The sequence below is a fragment of the Nomascus leucogenys genome, chromosome 8 (genome assembly GCF_006542625.1).
Source record: "Nomascus leucogenys isolate Asia chromosome 8, Asia_NLE_v1, whole genome shotgun sequence".
NCBI classification, from domain to species: Eukaryota; Metazoa; Chordata; class Mammalia; order Primates; family Hylobatidae; genus Nomascus; species Nomascus leucogenys.
In genome coordinates, this window is record NC_044388.1 from 1,668,438 (window position 1) to 1,685,081 (window position 16,644).

Below are 16,644 nucleotides of genomic sequence, written 5' to 3' on the forward strand. Positions count from 1 at the left end.
CCCGCTCTACTAGCCACACAATCCAATCTCGTATTTATAATTCTCTTCTGTCTCTCACAACAACGATAAAGCAGATAGCTTCCTCTTTTCTTAGAAGTCAGCCTCTGTACGTAACTCCACCATGGTCATGCACTGTTTTGTTGGCAGTTTTCAATGATTTCCCTGCCAGACTCAGAGCTTCTTAAAAGCTACCAGGGTATCCTGCTCACTTGCACACAGTAGGCACAAAATACACGTCTGCTGAACTGAATGCTTGAGTAATGGATTTGAAAGAGATTTCAGAGAGAGAATCAACACCGTGGTATAGAACTGTTTAGGGCCAGGTGCAGTGGCTCACACCTGTAATCCCAGCACTTCAGGAGGCCAAGGCAGGCGGATCATCTGAGGTCGGGAGATCGGGACCCGCCTGACCAACATGGAGAAAACCCGTCTCTACTACAAAATTAGCCGGGTGTGGTGGCACATGCCTGTAATCCCAGCTACTCAGAAAGGCTGAGGCAGGAGAATCACCTGAACCTGGGAGGCAGAGGTTGCAGTGAGCTGAGATCATACCATTTCACTCCAGCCTGGGCAACAAGCAAAACTCCATCGCAAAAAAAAAAAAAAAAAAAAAAAAAAAAAAAAAAAAAAAATGGTAGCATTTCCTTAGAGTAAAAATTAGTTAACAGCTTGTGCAATGACAGCACAGATATTTAAATCATTCCAATGTCATCGTCACATGACAGCTTAGGATAATGACACTTATTAGGTATGCAGCTTTAGACAAAACAATCTTTCTGAGTACAAGTTTTCCCTTCTGTTAAGCCAAAAAAAAAGAAAGGGGGGGTGGGTGGTAACAATACCTATTCTATCTAGTGAAATTTAGTGAAGCTCAAATGACAATGTACAAAAAGGTCATTACACAAATATAATGTATTATTGTACAGATTTAAGCAAATTAATTCTCCCCATTAGTGCTACTTTATGTACATATACTTGACTAGACCATATACATAAGTCCAAACAACAGAGCTGTCGAGCATATAATAATAAAATATGTGGATCATTAAAAATTTCAGTCACAAAAATACTTGCAGAAACCTTCCACCTATTCAACTCGTCTATAGAAAAGCTTATCCTTATGTGGAAATTCAATTTTTAAATGATTTCCAGGCAGTTTCAGCCTGTTCTTTTTGTGACAGAAGCAGGTTTTAACCAAGAAGCTGCCTGGTGACCTGCCTGAAGCACCAGACACATCACAGGGCTCTGCAACATGCTCTGCGGCAAAGAGCCCAAAGCAGGCACAAACCTGCATTTCAGCAGAGTTGGCTGATCTATTACCAAAGCCTGCAGCTGAAAATACAGGCAAGCACAAAGAAAATTCTTTAACAGCATACAGCTCAGATTATTGCTATGATTAGGACCAATGACAGCCTGAACCTTAAAAAAAAAAAAAAAAGAAAGAAAAAATGAAAATAGAGAAATGAGTGCACCAATGTCAGCAAGGCATGATAAACACACAGTTAAAAGCATCTTTAGTGGTGGCTCACGCCTGTAATCCTAACACTTTGGGAGGCTGAGGTGGGTGGATCATTTGAGGTCAGGAGTTTAAGATCAGCCTGGCCAACCAACATGGTGAAACCCCATCTCTACTAAAAATACAAAAAAATTAGCCCGGCAGTAGTGGCGCTTGCCTGTAATCCTAGCTACTGGGGATGCTGAGGCAGGAGAACTGCTTGACCCTGGGAAGCGGAGGTTGCAGTAAGCTGAGATCGGGCAACACTGTGAGACTCCATCTCAAAAAAACCAACCAAACAAACAAAAGAAAAACATCTAAAAAAAAAAAAAGGCAAAGTACTTATGTTAGAGCAGAGTAACTGTAGATAAAATGCAAAACAAACAAAACTTAGCTCCAAATATGCTACAGACATCACAAATAACACCATACTACACAGATATGGGGACTTCTGGATTATTTTAACTTCACTTGAATTCCTAACGTCTATCTACTTCTCCAGCCAACCATCTCCTATACTTTAAGCAAGAAAGATGACCAATATGCTGACAGTGCAGGCCCAAGTTTTTCAATTGTATTTTTTCCAGAGTCATCCATTGCTAAAATAGATGAAATACGAGAAGTGTAGTATATCTATAGGAAACAAACTCAAACCAAGTCAGATGCCAACCAAAATAATCCTTCATTGGAAAGCAAACCATGCACTTGTCCTTAAAATGTTTAAGCCTTGGCATTCACAATTTGTAGAAGTTTCACACCTTTCTGAAGGAGAGAGAGGTGAGCTAATCAGTGTGGGTCCTAGAAATAGTTCCTCAGAATGCTTCTAGACATTCTAGAGATGTCTAGAAACACCCAGAGATGTAAACAACAATCAGCTGGAAGCAGATATACCCAGAATAAGGAGCTTCCAGGATTTCCCTCTCCGTGTGAAAGCAATCAACTCCTATTTTTAATCTCCCTCTGACGTAAGCATCCAGGCAAACCTCTCTCTAATCAAAGCTAGATGATCTGTTACTTTCAAACGGCAGTTTTAAAAGTCAGATTTTAATGCAAGTCAACACAGATTTAATGTCAATGCTTTCGTCTAGGAGAAGAATGAGTTATCTTGAGAGACAGAATTGATGGTAATGCAAAAAGCCCCTCGATTTTCGAAGCGGGGGGAACTTAAAGAAATTTACATGTAAACAAACTAAGCCTCAGCCATTCAAGTCTACCGCAAATGGATTCATCTGGTGAATATTTCAAACAAAGGTATAACTGCGCAGACAAACCCAAAGGATTCCTATCTTCTTAAACACTTCACAGAAACAAACTAATCTAATACCAGTGATTCCCGGGACTGGCCGAAGAATAACTTGAAAATTGGATTAATTGAAAAATAACACGTTGATAGTTAAGTACAGGTATAAACAGCACTTCCCTACACATTGGGTTATTAAAAGAGTTATTAAAAATAATTATTTCCTTCAATGCCCAACAGGATTTATAACATTCAACTCTATTTTTGGTTTTTCATTGTAAAGGATTCTCAGAGGGGAGAGAACCATAATGCCTTAATAAGTAAACAATAAGTAATGTTTAATAAGCTCCTGGGAGTTGGTCACATTCTTCTTTTCCAATCAAGAGTTTTTGATCCACTTGAAAAATGCTAGTGAAGAGGGCCTTCCACAAGGAACTCAATAAGAATATGCAACTCTGGAGACACAATCAAAGTACTGGTATCAAGCTTGGAGAAAATGCTGCTTTTGTCTCAGGGGCAGCCAGTGATAAAAACAGGAACTTCACACAGAACTGATCACAACTGCCCCACAAGCCTGATCACATGCCCACAACGGAGCACTGTGTTTCTCTCATTGTTGTACAAGGAGTTCTCTAATAACAGTGGCTTGATTTATTCCATTTTTTTAAATTCTGAAAATAAATCGAACCCTCCCTGTCCCAATCCATTGTCAAAAGAAAGAATGCCAGCCAGGATTTGCAAGTAAACGGTAGCCTCCTCTCCTTCCCTCTTCAAAGACTCCAAAAGGTGACCAGATGCGGAAAATTCAGCCCGAGTAACAGGCACCAAGAAAAAAAAACCTCTTATGACAAAGGTGGTCTAAAAGCAGCACCGTGTCTCTCTCTGGGTTAATGCCACTGTTTCTTATCTTCCTAGGACCCTAAATGCCTCACCCGTTTCTGTCTCACTCCTGTCACTGGGGAGGCATCGCGCATTGTTAAAGGAAAGAGAAGAAATGCTGCTGCGGATTTCCCATGTGTCTTTCTCTTTTTGAAAGGGGGAAGGGGGGCTGGAACAAGGCGTGGAGCCCTCCACGAAAAGGGGAGAGGAAAGGAGAAAGCTGTCAGCCACCCTCCTCGCAGCCCTCCCCCTCACCCCACCTGGCCCAGACTCCTGGGCAGAAGCGGGATGGCGCAGCTTTGTCTCGGGTTTTGGGGGGCAGGAAGCGCAGAAGCAGTGTGGGCCCGAGAGGACCTCTTCCACAAGCCCTTACTTAGTCCCCTCCATGGGAAAACAATGAAAGCCACAGGAAACCACTTAGTGGGGTGGGAGAGGAGGGAAGACGGTCGTGGAGTGCCAGGCCAGGTTCCCTGCACCCTCGTCCCCCTCGCCGCACGGCCGCCAGGGCGCGCGGCGGGGACCTGTCTCCCCAGTCGCCGCGATCCGCAGGGCCCCGGGCGCCCTCTCCCCGGCCCGGCTCCTACCCTCGGAGAGCTCCAGCTCCAGCTCCGCCAGCTGCGCCCGCACTTCAGGCGGCAGCGCCGCCACCGCGGCCGGCGACGGCTCCAGGCCTCGTTCCGCCATCCCGGCTCCGCCAGCCACACTCCGGAAGACAAGAGAGGGGGCCGAAGGAGGGACGGACAGACGCGGGCCCACACCCGGCTACAGGATCCGGCTCCGGCCGCCGAGCGCCACCAGCACCGCCGCCGCCGCCGCCGCCATGAGCAAAGGTCACGTGAGCGCGACGGCCACGCCCCCGGCCAGGAAGATGCACCGCCTCCTCAGCACAGTCAGACGCACATGCTTACGGCGCCCTCTACTGGGAAGCTACCAGAACGACGGGCCCAAGCCCGCCACTCGAATTTCCCTGCGCGAAATGGGCTCATGGTATGGACCGTCGGCTTTACCACGGTAGTGTGGACACATAGCATTTACCTTCCACTCTCGAGCAAGTTTTTAGGGGTCCCAGGCCTTACTTTTTCCAATACTAGACTTAGCAATGTATGTCTGTCGTGTCCTTTACTCCATTTCCCCTGATTAATACCTGCCCATTTATAAAAACCTAATCACAGGCCACATCCTTCGCTGTGGCTCCTGGTCCTATCTGCCAGGAGCTCTCTGTTTCTGTTTCAGTTTTAGCTTTTAAAAAGACAGGCGCGGTGGCTCACGCCTGTAATCCTAGCACTTTGGGAGGCTGAGGCAGGTGGATCACCTGAGGTTAAGAGTACTAGGCCAGCCGGCCGGGCGCGGTGGCTCACGCCTGTAATCCCAGCACTCTGGGAGGCCGAGACGGGTGGATCACGAGGTCAGGAGATCGAGACCATCCTGGCTAACACGGGGAAACCCCGTCTCTACTAAAAAATACAAAAAAAAATTAGCCGGGCGTGGTGGCGGGCGCCTGTAGTCCCAGCTACTCGGGAGGCTGAGGGAGGAGAATGGTGTGAACCCGGGAGGCGGAGCTTGCAGTGAGCCGAGATCGCGCCACTGCACTCCAGCCTGGGCGACAGAGCGAGACTCCGTCTCAAAAAAAAAAAGAGTACTAGGCCAGCCTGGCCAACATGGTGAAACCCCGTCTCTACTAAAAATACAAAAATTCGCCGAGCGTGGTGGTGGATGCCTGTACTCCTAGCTACTCAAGAGGCTGAGGCAGGAGAATCACTTGAACCCAGGAGGCTGAGGTTACAGTGAGCTGAGATCGCGTCATTGCACTCCAGCCCGGGCAACAGAGCAAAAACTCCGTCTAAAAAAAAGAAAAAGAAAAAGACAACAGAGAGGAGATCCACTTCTTTCTTTCTACACTTCTAACTACTTACAAGGAGGGAACTTACTTTAACGCATCCTCCTCACTGTATGGCCTAATAGGTGTTCCAAAAACATTAATTTTAATTTAATATGAAGAGGGTCCAAGGCTAGGTGCAGTGGCTCACACCTATGATCCCAGCACTTTGGGAGGCCAAGGTGGGCGGATCACCTGAGGTCAAGAATTCGAGACCAGCCTGGCCAACATGGTGAAACCCCGTCTCTACTAAAAACACAAAAATTAGCCAGGAGTAGTGGCACATGCCTGTAATCCCGGCTACTTGGGGGAGCTGAGGTAGGAACGTCGCTTGAACCCAGGAGGCAAAGGTTGCAGTGAGCTGAGATCACGGCCACTGCACTCCAGCCTGGGCAACACAGTGAAACTATCTCAAAAAAAAAAAAAGTGAAGGCCGGGCGTGGTCGCTCACATCTGTAATCCCAGCACTTTGGGAGGCTGAGGCAGGCAGATCACCTGAGGTCAGGAGTTCGAGATCAGCCTGACCAATATGGTGAAACCCCGCATCTACTAAAAATACAAAAATTAGCTGGGCATGGTGGCATGTGCCCGTAATCCCAGCTACTCAGGTGGCTGAGACAGGAGAATCGCTTGAACCTGGGAGGTGGAGGTTGCGGTGAGCCCAGATTGCACCACTGCATTCCAGCCTGGGCAACAAGACCGAAACTCCGTCTCAAAAAAAAAAAAAAAGAAAAAGAAAAAGAAAAACTGGATGAAGCATACACAAGAATTATCTGTACTATCTTTGCAACTTTTCAGTAAATTTAAAACTATTCTAAAGTAAAACGTTTATTTAAAATTATAGAAGCTTAGAACAAACTTGAGAGATCCTCCTACCTCAGCCTCCCAAAGTGCTGGGATTACAGGCATGAGCCACCTCATCCAGCCTTTACTGCATTCTTCTACCAAATTATTCTACCTTTTTGCTAAATTATTCCTTATATTGTCTTTATTTATTTCTAATGATTTATTCTTTACCTTAATCTTTTTGTCTAGGTATTATTGTTGTTCCAGCCTTTTTAATTACTACTTGCTGACTTTTTTTAGTCTTTTATTTCAACTTTTGTCTGTGACTCTGTGTGTAACAAATTAATTAAATCCATTTATGTTCATTTAATATAATTATTGATATATTAGGACTTATTTCTTCATTCTTGTTAAATGTTTTCTGTTTATCAATCTCTGTCTTCGCTTCCCCCCCCACCCCCGACTTTTTCTCCTATTGTTAAATTAGTAAAGTGTTAGATAGTACTTGTTTGTTCTTCTGGTTTGGAAGGTACAGATTATACTGCTATTGTTTCTGTGACTATTTTAAAAGTTTAACATTAAATTTTTCTCCAAGGCCAGGTGTGGTGGCTCATGCTTTTGGAGAAAACCTTTTAAAAATTAACAAACAAAAATATACTATGTTTATACTGCGTCACCAATTTTTTTTTTTAGACAGTCTTGCTCTGTCACCCAGGCTAGAGTGCAGTGGCGCAATCTCAGCTTACTACAACCTCTGCCTCCGGGGTCCAAGTGGTTTTCCTGCCTCAGCCTCCCAAGTAGCTGTGATTACAGGCAACCGCCACCATGCCCGACTAATTTTTGTATTTTTAGTATTTTTAGTAGAGATGTGGTTTTACCATGTTGGCCAGGCTGGTCTCGGACTCCTGACCTCAAGTGACCCACTGGCCTCAGCCTCCCAAACTTCTGGGATTACAGGCGTGAGCCACTGCACCAGCGCCTTTACCAGTGCTATTTATTTCTTCGTGTGAACTCAGGCTATTGTCTAATAATCTTTCATTTCAACCTGAATGGCTCACATTGCAGGGCAAGTGACAAATTCAGTTATTGTTTATCTGGGAATGTCTGCATTCTCCATCATTTTTCTTTTTCTTTTTCTTTTTTTTTTTTTTCTTTTTTGAGACAGGGTCTTGCCCTGTCACTCAGGCTGGGGTGCAGTGGCACCATGCTGGCTTGCTGCAACTTCAATCTCCTGGGCTTAAGTAATCCTCCCGCCTCAGCCTCCCAAGTATCTGGAATTATAAGTGCATGCCTCTACGCTCGGCTGATTTTTTACTTTTTTGTAGACATGAGGTCTCACTATGTTGCCCAGGCTGGTCTCAAACTCTTGGGCTCAAGTGATCCTCTCCTCGGCCTCTCAAAGTGCTGAGATTACAGGCATGAGCCACCACACCTGGCCTCGCCTTCATTTTTGAGGTATAGTTTTGTGGATATGTAATTGTTGGTTGACAATATTTTTTAGCATTTTGAATGTCTTTCCACTGCCTTCTGGGCTCCATGGTTTCTTTTTTATTATTATTATCTTTGACATGGAGTTTCGCTCCTGTTGCCCAGGCTAGAGTGCAATGGTGAGATCTCGTCTCACTGCAGCCTCAGCCTCCGGGTTCAAGCAATTCTCCTGCCTCAATCTCCCGAGTAGCTGGCATTACAGGCATGCCCCACCACGCCTGGCTAATATTGTATTTTTAGTAGAGATGGGGTTTCTCCATGTTGGTCAGGCTGGTCTCAAACTCCCGACCTCAGGTAATACGCCCACCTCAGCCTCCCAAAGTGCTGGGATTATAGGCGTGCGCCACCGTGCCCAGCTGGGCTCCATGGTTTCTGATGAGAAGTCAGTTACTAATTTTGTTGAGGATCCCTTATACATGATGAGTTGCCTTTTTCTTTTTGCTGTATTCAATATTCTCTCTTTGTTTTGTCTTTTGGCAGTTTGACCATAATGTGCCTATAGGTGTGGATCCCTTTGAGTTTATTCTTCTTGGAGTTAACTGACCTTGAATGTGCACATTAATATTCTTTATCAAATTTGAGAAGTTTTCAGGGATTATTTCTTCAAATAAGCATTTTTTTTTTCTTTAGAGACAGAGTCTCACTGTCAGCCAGTCTTCAGTGCAGTGGCACGATCATAGTTCACTGCAGCCTCAACCTCCCGGACTCAAGCCTGGCTAAGTTTTTTACTTTTTGTGGAGACAGGGGTCTCCCTGTGTTGCCCAAGCTGTCCTCAAACTCTTGGGCTTAAGCAATCCTCCCATCTTGGCCTCTCAAAGTGCTAGGATTACCAATATGAACCACCCTGCCCAGCCTCTAAACACTGTTTTAAGTACAAAGAAATAGTTCTTGTTTCTGCATGTCATAGCTTTGTAACTTTACCTTTTTCTGTTTTATCTCATATTGATGTATACATAGGAGAAAGAGTACTCCAGAACATGAATTTCAGAGCAATCTACCAAGTCTCATGATTACAATAGTTGAAAATTTGGAAAAATTGTCTACCCAGAAAATGCAACAGAATCAACTAAAATACCATCATTCATTCATTAAAATAAATATTAATGGCCAGTCTCGGTGGCTCAAACCTGTAATCCCAGCACTTTGGGAGGCCAAGGCGGGCAGATCACAAGGTCAGGAGTTCAAGACCAGCCTGGCCAACATGGTAAAAACCCCATCTATACTAAAAATACAAAAATTAGCTAGGCATGGTGGCGGGTGCCTGTAATCCCAGCTACTTGGGAAGCTGAGACAGAGAATTGCTTGAACCTGGGAGGCAGAGGTTGCAGTGAGCCAAGATCACACCACTACACTCCAGCCTGGGTGACAGAGCAAGAGTCTGTCTCAAAAAAAATAAATAAACAAAAAATATAAATAAAATATATATTAAGTTAATGTGATATGTTAGGCATTGTCTAGGTGCTAGGGATACAGTGTTTAAATAAGGTCCATATTCACATGGAGTTTAAATTCTAGTTCTAACAGAATATTAATGAGAGTTGTATAAGGTAGCTTAAAATTAGGTAAATATATAAAAATAAATAACTTTCTTGTCTTATAGTAATTGCCACTGAAAGGTGAAATCGGCCAGGCATGGTGGCTCACGCCTGTAATCCCAGCACTTTGGGAGGCCGAGGCGGGCAGATCACGAGGTCAGGAGATCGAGACCATACTGGCTAACATGGTGAAACCCCATCTGTACTAAAAAATACAAAAAAAAATTAGCCGGGCGTGTCGGCTGGCGCCTGTAGTCCCAGCTACTCGGGAGGCTGAGGCAGGAGAATGGCGTGAACCCAGGAGGCAGAGCTACCAGTGAGCTGAGATCATGCCACTGCACTTCAGCCTGGGTGACAGAGCAAGACTCCGTCTCAAAAAAAAAAAAAAAGAAAGAAAGGCGAAATCCATTCATAGTTATAACAAAACATAACATAAATAGGAATATCCCTAGCAAGAAATGTACAGACCTATATGAAAAAAAAAAAACTTCTAATAGTAACTGATCTAAAAGAAGACCTAGCTGAAAAACAAACAGAAAAAGAATACCTAAATGAATAATTACCCATTTCTAGAAGACTCAATATCAAGAAGGTATCAGTACTTTAAAACTTAATCAGTAAAAATCAATGCAATATTTATCAAATGTCAGCAAGGGACAGTGGCTCACACCTGTAATCCCAGCAATTTGGGAGGCCAAGGCAGGTGGATCACGAGGTCAGGAGATCAAGAACATCCTGGCTAACACAGTGAAACCCCGTCTCTACTAAAAAACACAAAAAAATTAGCCGGGTGTGGTAGTGGGCGCCTGTAGTCCCAGCTTCTCAGGAGGCTGAGGCAGGAGAATGGCATGAACCCAGGAGGCAGAGCTTGCAGTGAGCCGAGATCATGCCACTGCATGCCAGCCTGGGTGACAGAGCAAGACTCCGTCTCAAAAAAAAAAAAAAAAAATTTATCACATCTCATAATTTTTTTTTGTTTTTGAGACAAGGCCTCAATCAGGCTGGAGTGCAGTGGCGCAATCTCGGCTCACTGCAACCTCTGCCTCCCAGGTTAGGTTCAAGCAATTATCCTGCCTCAGCCTCCCTAATAGCTGGGACTGCAGGCACCACTGCACCCAGCTAATTTTTTTTTTTTTGAGACAGAGTCTCACTCTGTTGCCCAGGCTGGAGTGCAGTGGTGCAATCTCGGCTCACTGCAACCTCTGCCTCCCAGGTTCAAATGATTCTCCTGCCTCAGTCTCCCAAGTAGCTGGGACTACAGATGTGCACCACTGTTGGGAGCAAGCTCCCCCCCAGATCTGACCAAAAACTGGCCCCAAAACTGGCCATAAACAAAATCTCTGCAGCACTGTAACATGTTCATAATGGCCCTAACGTCCACGCCAGAAGGTGGAACGCCCACAGGAATGAGGGCAAGGAACACCTGGCCCACGCAGGGCAGAAAACCGCTTAAAGGCATTCTTAGGCCTCAAACAATAGCATGAGCGGTCTGTGCTTTAGGGACATGTTCCTGCTGCAGTTAATTAGCCCAACCTGTTCCTTTAATTCGGCCCATCCCTTCATTTCCCATAAGGGATACTTTTAGTTAATTTAATATCTATAGAAATAAAACAATGCTAATGACTGGCTTGCTGTTAATAAATACGTGGGTAAATCTCTGTTTGGGGCTCTCAGCTCTGAAGGCTGTGAGACCCCTGATTTCCCACTTTACACCTCTATATTTCTGTGTGTGTGTCTTTAATTCTTCTAGTGCCACTAGGTTAGGGTGTCCCCAACCGAGCTGGTCTCGGCAAGTGGCGCCCAACGTGGGGCCTCACATCCAAGTCGAAGTGTCGCCGGAGTGACAGTTGGAATGGAAAACTAGCTGGAGGACACCCGAGTACTCTTAAAGCAATCCCCGTGGTGAGTAAGAAGGGGAGCTCGGAAGCGTCAGGGTAACAATGGGACAAGTTTAGGGTCTGGTTCATTCCACCTTGGAACTTTTTCACACTGATGAGGAGGAGGAAGGAGAGTATAGCAAAGTAACAGAAGAGGTTACAGAGCATGTTTATGTGCCAGCTAAAGCTAAAGCGAAAAAGGAGGGAGAGGTTCATCCCTACCCTTCTGCACCCCCTCATTATTATTTTGAAGAAAAAGTCCCTCCGGATCTTTCTTTTCCAGAGGACATTGGGCAAAAAGTAGTTGCCCCAGTGACTGTTCGAGCAGCGCCTTGAGCAACCACTCTTAGTTCTATTCAGGCAGGAATTCAGCAAGCTAGACGAGAGGGTGATTTAGAGGCTTGGCAGTTCCGTGTTAGAACACACCGCCCAGATCAACAGGGAAATATTACAGCTACATTTGAGCCTTTTCCTTTTAAATTACTCAAAGAATTTAAACAAGCTATAAATCAGTATGGACCAGGTTCTCCTTTTGTAATGGGACTGTTAAAGAATGTTGCTGTTTCCAGTAGGATGATACCTACTGACTGGGACGCTCTTACTCGAGCTTGTCTAACTCCTGCTCAGTTCTTACAATTTAAAACTTGGTGGGCAGATGAAGCTTCCATTCAGGCTGCTCGCAATGCCCAGGCCCAACCTCAACTTTTGGGGGTTGGCGGCTGGGCTGGTTTAGATGCACAAGTGGTCGTGCAGGATGATGCCACAGAACAGCTTAGCAGATTGTGCATTAGAGCTTGGGAAAAAGTCACTTCAAGTGGGGAACAATATCCTTCCTTTAGTGCTATAAAACAGGAACCAAGAGAACCATATGTTGATTGTATAGCTCGGTTACAGGAGTCTCTTAAAAAGATGATTGCAGATTCGGCTGCTCAGGATATGGTGTTGCAGTTATTAGCTTTCGACAATGCTAATCCTGATTGCCAGGCTGCTGTGCGACCTATTAGAGGGAAAGCACATTTAGTTGATTATATCAAGGCCTGTGATGGTATCAGAGGTAATCTGCATAAAGCTACTTTGTCGGCACAGGCAGGGCAATGGGGCCAGACAGAGCCTGGATTAAAAAAAAAACAAAAAAGCTAGAAAAAAAAGGAGAACTGGAGACTGGGCGAACCCAAATCTATTTCTCCTCAGTTTCTTAAACAATTAAAAATTATTTTTTTCTGTGCAAAAAAAAAAAGAAATACTCCATTTCCTGGAGATTGTTTTAACTGTGGGAAGCATGGTCATACTGAAAAAGAATGTAGAAAAAAATCAGCAAGTCAGGCTGCCAGATAGGGGAAAAAAGAAAATTGCTGAGCCTGAAATATGTCCAAAGTGTAAAAAAGTAAAACACTGGACTAGTCAGTGTCACTCTAAGTTTGATAAAGATGGGAACCCGATTTTGGGAAATGCCATGAGGGGCCCGTCCTGGGCCCCGTTCTAAACCAGGGCATTTCCAGCTCTGGCCATTCCCTCACCCCAGTACAATGTCTGTCCCCCGCCACAGCCTGTAGAGCTGCAGTAGATTTATGCTGCACAAAAACTGTGAGCCTTCTGCCTGGGGAACCCCCGCAAAAGGTCCCAACAGGAGTGTGTGGACCCTTGCCAGCGGGGACAATAGGATTACTTCTAGGAAGGTCTAGTTTAGGTTTAAAAGGCGTACAAATACATACAGGAGTCATTGATTTAGATTACAATGGGGAAATTCAAATTTTTATATCTACTTCTGTTCCCTGGAAAGCAGAGCCAGGAGAGCGCATAGCACAGCTCCTGACTGTGCCATATGTGGGAATGGGAAAAAGTGAAATTAAATGAACAGGCGGATTTGGAAGCACAAATAAACAAGGCAAAGCAGCTTATTGGGTAAATCAAATTGATAAATATCCTACCTGTGAAATAACTATTCAGGGAAATAAATTTAAAGGTTTGGTAGATACAGGAACGGACTTTTCAATCATTTCTCTACAGCACTGGCTGTCTGCATGGCCAATTCAACCCACTCAATTTAACATAGTTGGAGCTGGTAAAGCCGCTGAAGTATATCAAAGTAGTTATATTTTGCATTGTGAAGGGCCCAATGGACAACCTGGGACTATTCAACTAATTATAACTTCTGTACCTATAAACTCATGGGGAAGAGATTTATTACAACAATGGGGAGCACAAGTTCTAATTCCAGAACAATTATATAGCCCTCAAAGTCAACATATGATTCATGAAATGGGGTATGTCCCTGGTATGGGACTAGAAAAAAATTTGCAAGGTTTGAAAGAACCACTTCAAGTGGAAAAAAAAGTTCCCTCCAAAGATCAGGAAGTAATTTTTGATGGCGGCCATTGTTAAGCCTCCAGAACCTAAACCTTTAAAACAGTTAACAGATAAGCCTATTTGGATAGAACAATGGCCGCTAAGTAAAGCAAAACTGGAGACTTTAGATAAATTAAGTTACTGAACAATTAGAAAATGGGCACATAGCTCCAACATTTTCTCCTTGGAATTCTCCAGTTTTTGTAATTAAGAAAAAATCAGGTAAATGGAGAATATTAACTGACTTAAGAGCCGTCAATTCAGTTATACAACCTATGGGGGCATTACAGCCAGGATTGCCTTCTGCTATAATTCCAAAAAATTGGCCTTTAATAGTCATAGATTGAAAAGACTGTTTCCTTACTATGCCTTTAGCTGAGCGAGACTGAACGGTTTGCATTTACGATTCCTGTAGTAAACAACCTGCAGCCTGCTAAGCGTTATCATTGGAAAGTGTTGCCACAGGGCATATTAAACAGTCCCACAATTTGCCAGATGTATGTGGGGCAAGCAATTGAACCTAGTCGTAAAAAATTTTCACAGTGTTACATTATTCACTATATGGATGATATACTTTGTGCTGCCCCCACTCGAGAAATATTACTCCAATGTGACGATCACTTGCAAAATTTGATTTCTCGCACTGGTTTAATTATAGCTCCTGACAAAATTCAGACTACTACTCCTTACTCCTACTTGGGGACCCGAGTAAATGACACTACCATTGTGCAACAGAAAGTAACCATACATAGGGATCAACTAAAAACATTAAATGACTTTCAAAAATTACTAGGGGACATTAATTGGATACGACCTGCTCTAGGCATTCCTACCTATGCCATGAGTAATCTGTTTTCTATCCTTAGAGCAAATCCTAGTCTCACTAGCCCTCGGCAATTAACAAAGGAGGCTGAGGCAGAGTTACAATTGATTGAGAAGCAAGTCCATAAAGCTCAAATACATAGAATAGATCCAGAGAAGACTCTCGATTTGCTAATTTTTTCAACCCTGCATTCACCTGCTGGTGTTATTGTCCAAGAACAGGACTTAGTAGAGTGGCTTTTTCTTCCACATGCTAATTCACGGACTCTAACTCCTTATTTAGATCAAATCGCTACAATGATAGGGATTGGGAGAACTCGGATTGTTAAATTACATGGATATGATCCTGGAAAAATTATTGTCCCTCTCACGAAGGCACAAATACAGCAAGCTTTTATAAATAGTCTTACTTGGCAAACCCATTTAGCTGACTTTGTGGGTATTCTCAATAATCATTTTCCTAAAATGAAGCTGTTTCAGTTTTTGAAATTAACTGGATTCTTTCTAAAATAACTAAATTTAAACCAATTGAAGGTGCTGAGAATGTTTTTACAGATGGGTCTCGTAATGGTAAAGCTTCTTATTTTGAATCAAAAGGTAAAAGTTTTCCAGATGTCCTATACTTCAGCTCAAAAAGCGGAGCTTGTAGCTGTAATTGAGGTATTGACTGCTTTTGATATGCCTATTAATGTGATTTCTGATTCTTCATATGTGGTTCACTCCACATGGTTAACTGAAAATGCTCAGTTATGATTTCATACAGATGAACAACTGATGACTTTATTTACCCAATTGCAAACAGCAGTTAGAAGTAGAATGCATCCTTTTTATATCACTCACATTAGGGCTCATACACCTCTTCCAGGACCTTTGACTGAAGGGAATCAAATGGCTGATCCCTAGTTGCCACTGCAATATCTAATGCTAGACATTTTCACAATTCAACCCATGTTAATGCCTCTGGTCTCAAACGCAGATACAGCATTACCTGGAAAGAGGCTAAAGCTATTATCCAGCGACGCCCAACTTGCCAAATGGTACATTCCTCACCTTTCACAGGAGGAGTTAACCCTCGAGGACTGCAACCTAACTCTCTTTGGCAAATGGATGTCACACGTGTTCCCTCGTCTGGGAGACTAGCTTATGTACATGTACGTGTGGACACCTTTTCTCACTGTGTCTGGGCTACATGCCAATCAGGAGAGTCTTCTGCCCATGTTAAACGTCACTTTTTGCAGTGTTTTGCAGTGATGGGCATTCCAGCTTCTATTAAAACAGAGAATGCCCCAGGCTATACTAGCCAAGCTCTAGCTACATTTTTCTCTGTGTGGAATATTAAACACATTACTGGTATCCCATACAATTCTCAAGGACAAGCCACAGTGGAAAGAATGAATCTCTCCCTAAAACAGCAGTTGCAAAGGCAGAAATGGGGAGATAGAGAATATGGAACCCCACAGATGCAACTGAACCTAGCATTATTAACTTCAAATTTTTTGAGCCTGCCCAAATGACAAATGTTATCAGCAGCTCAACAGCATCTACAGAAACCAGCTGCAAAGGCAGAAGCAGAACAACTGATTTGGTGGAGAGATCCAATAACAAAAAGTTGGGAAATAGGTAAAATAATAACTTGGGGTAGAGGTTATGCTTGTGTTTCTCCAGGCCAAAATCAACAGCCAATCTGGATACCAGCAAGACACCTGAAAGCTTATCATGAGACAGATGCCGAGGAAGAGACTCCGGGAGGATCCAGAGGACCCCCCTGGTTGCAGCCATGTCCAGACCGATGCTGAGGAGGACCCCAACTGTCATGAGCAACACCCGTCGAACACAGCCACCCACCTGGGGACAGATCAAGAAGCTGTCACAGATGGCGGAAGAAAACCTGAGGAAAGCAGGACAGCCAGTCACAATGAATAATTTAATGGTAGCTATGATAGCCGTTATCACCACTGCCGTTGAGTATTCCTTCAACAAGGGCTGACACAGAGAACAATTATACTTATTGGGCATATTTATCAACCTTGGCTGGCAATAATGCCTAGATTTAATCACTCTATGACACAGTTACACATGCTTTCTGATCTCAGTATTGACCATAATAAATCTGTTCTTATAATTGAGTCATACTGCCCCCAAAAACCTATTTGTAAACAAAATTGAACCTGACCAGAAAAAATGAACGTACCTGTTTAGGAAGATTGCTTTGCAGAACAGGTAGAGGTGCCGCACAATGATTCCTATGGAATCATTATTAATTGGTCCCCTAAGGGGATGTTTAGCTTGAATTGCACCTC

General features: G+C 43.8%; 1 protein-coding gene across 12 annotated transcripts in view; it reads right to left on the reverse strand.

Annotated features, from left to right (window-relative positions):
- The window catches only part of DIP2B (disco interacting protein 2 homolog B), a 247,780-nt gene extending 243,329 nt beyond the window's left edge, over positions 1-4,451 (reverse strand). For 8 of the 12 annotated variants that reach the window (XM_030816571.1, XM_030816570.1, XM_030816579.1 and 5 more), the window contains exon 1: positions 4,199-4,427. In XM_030816571.1, the coding sequence (XP_030672431.1) occupies positions 4,199-4,298 (100 nt within the window). In that variant the 5' untranslated portion in view covers positions 4,299-4,427. Of the gene's footprint in view, positions 1-4,198 lie in introns of all 12 variants that reach the window. The other 4 variants (XM_003252153.3, XM_030816574.1, XM_030816577.1 and 1 more) reach the window with 1 other exon arrangement.
- Between the last annotated feature and the right edge of the window lie 12,193 nt (positions 4,452-16,644).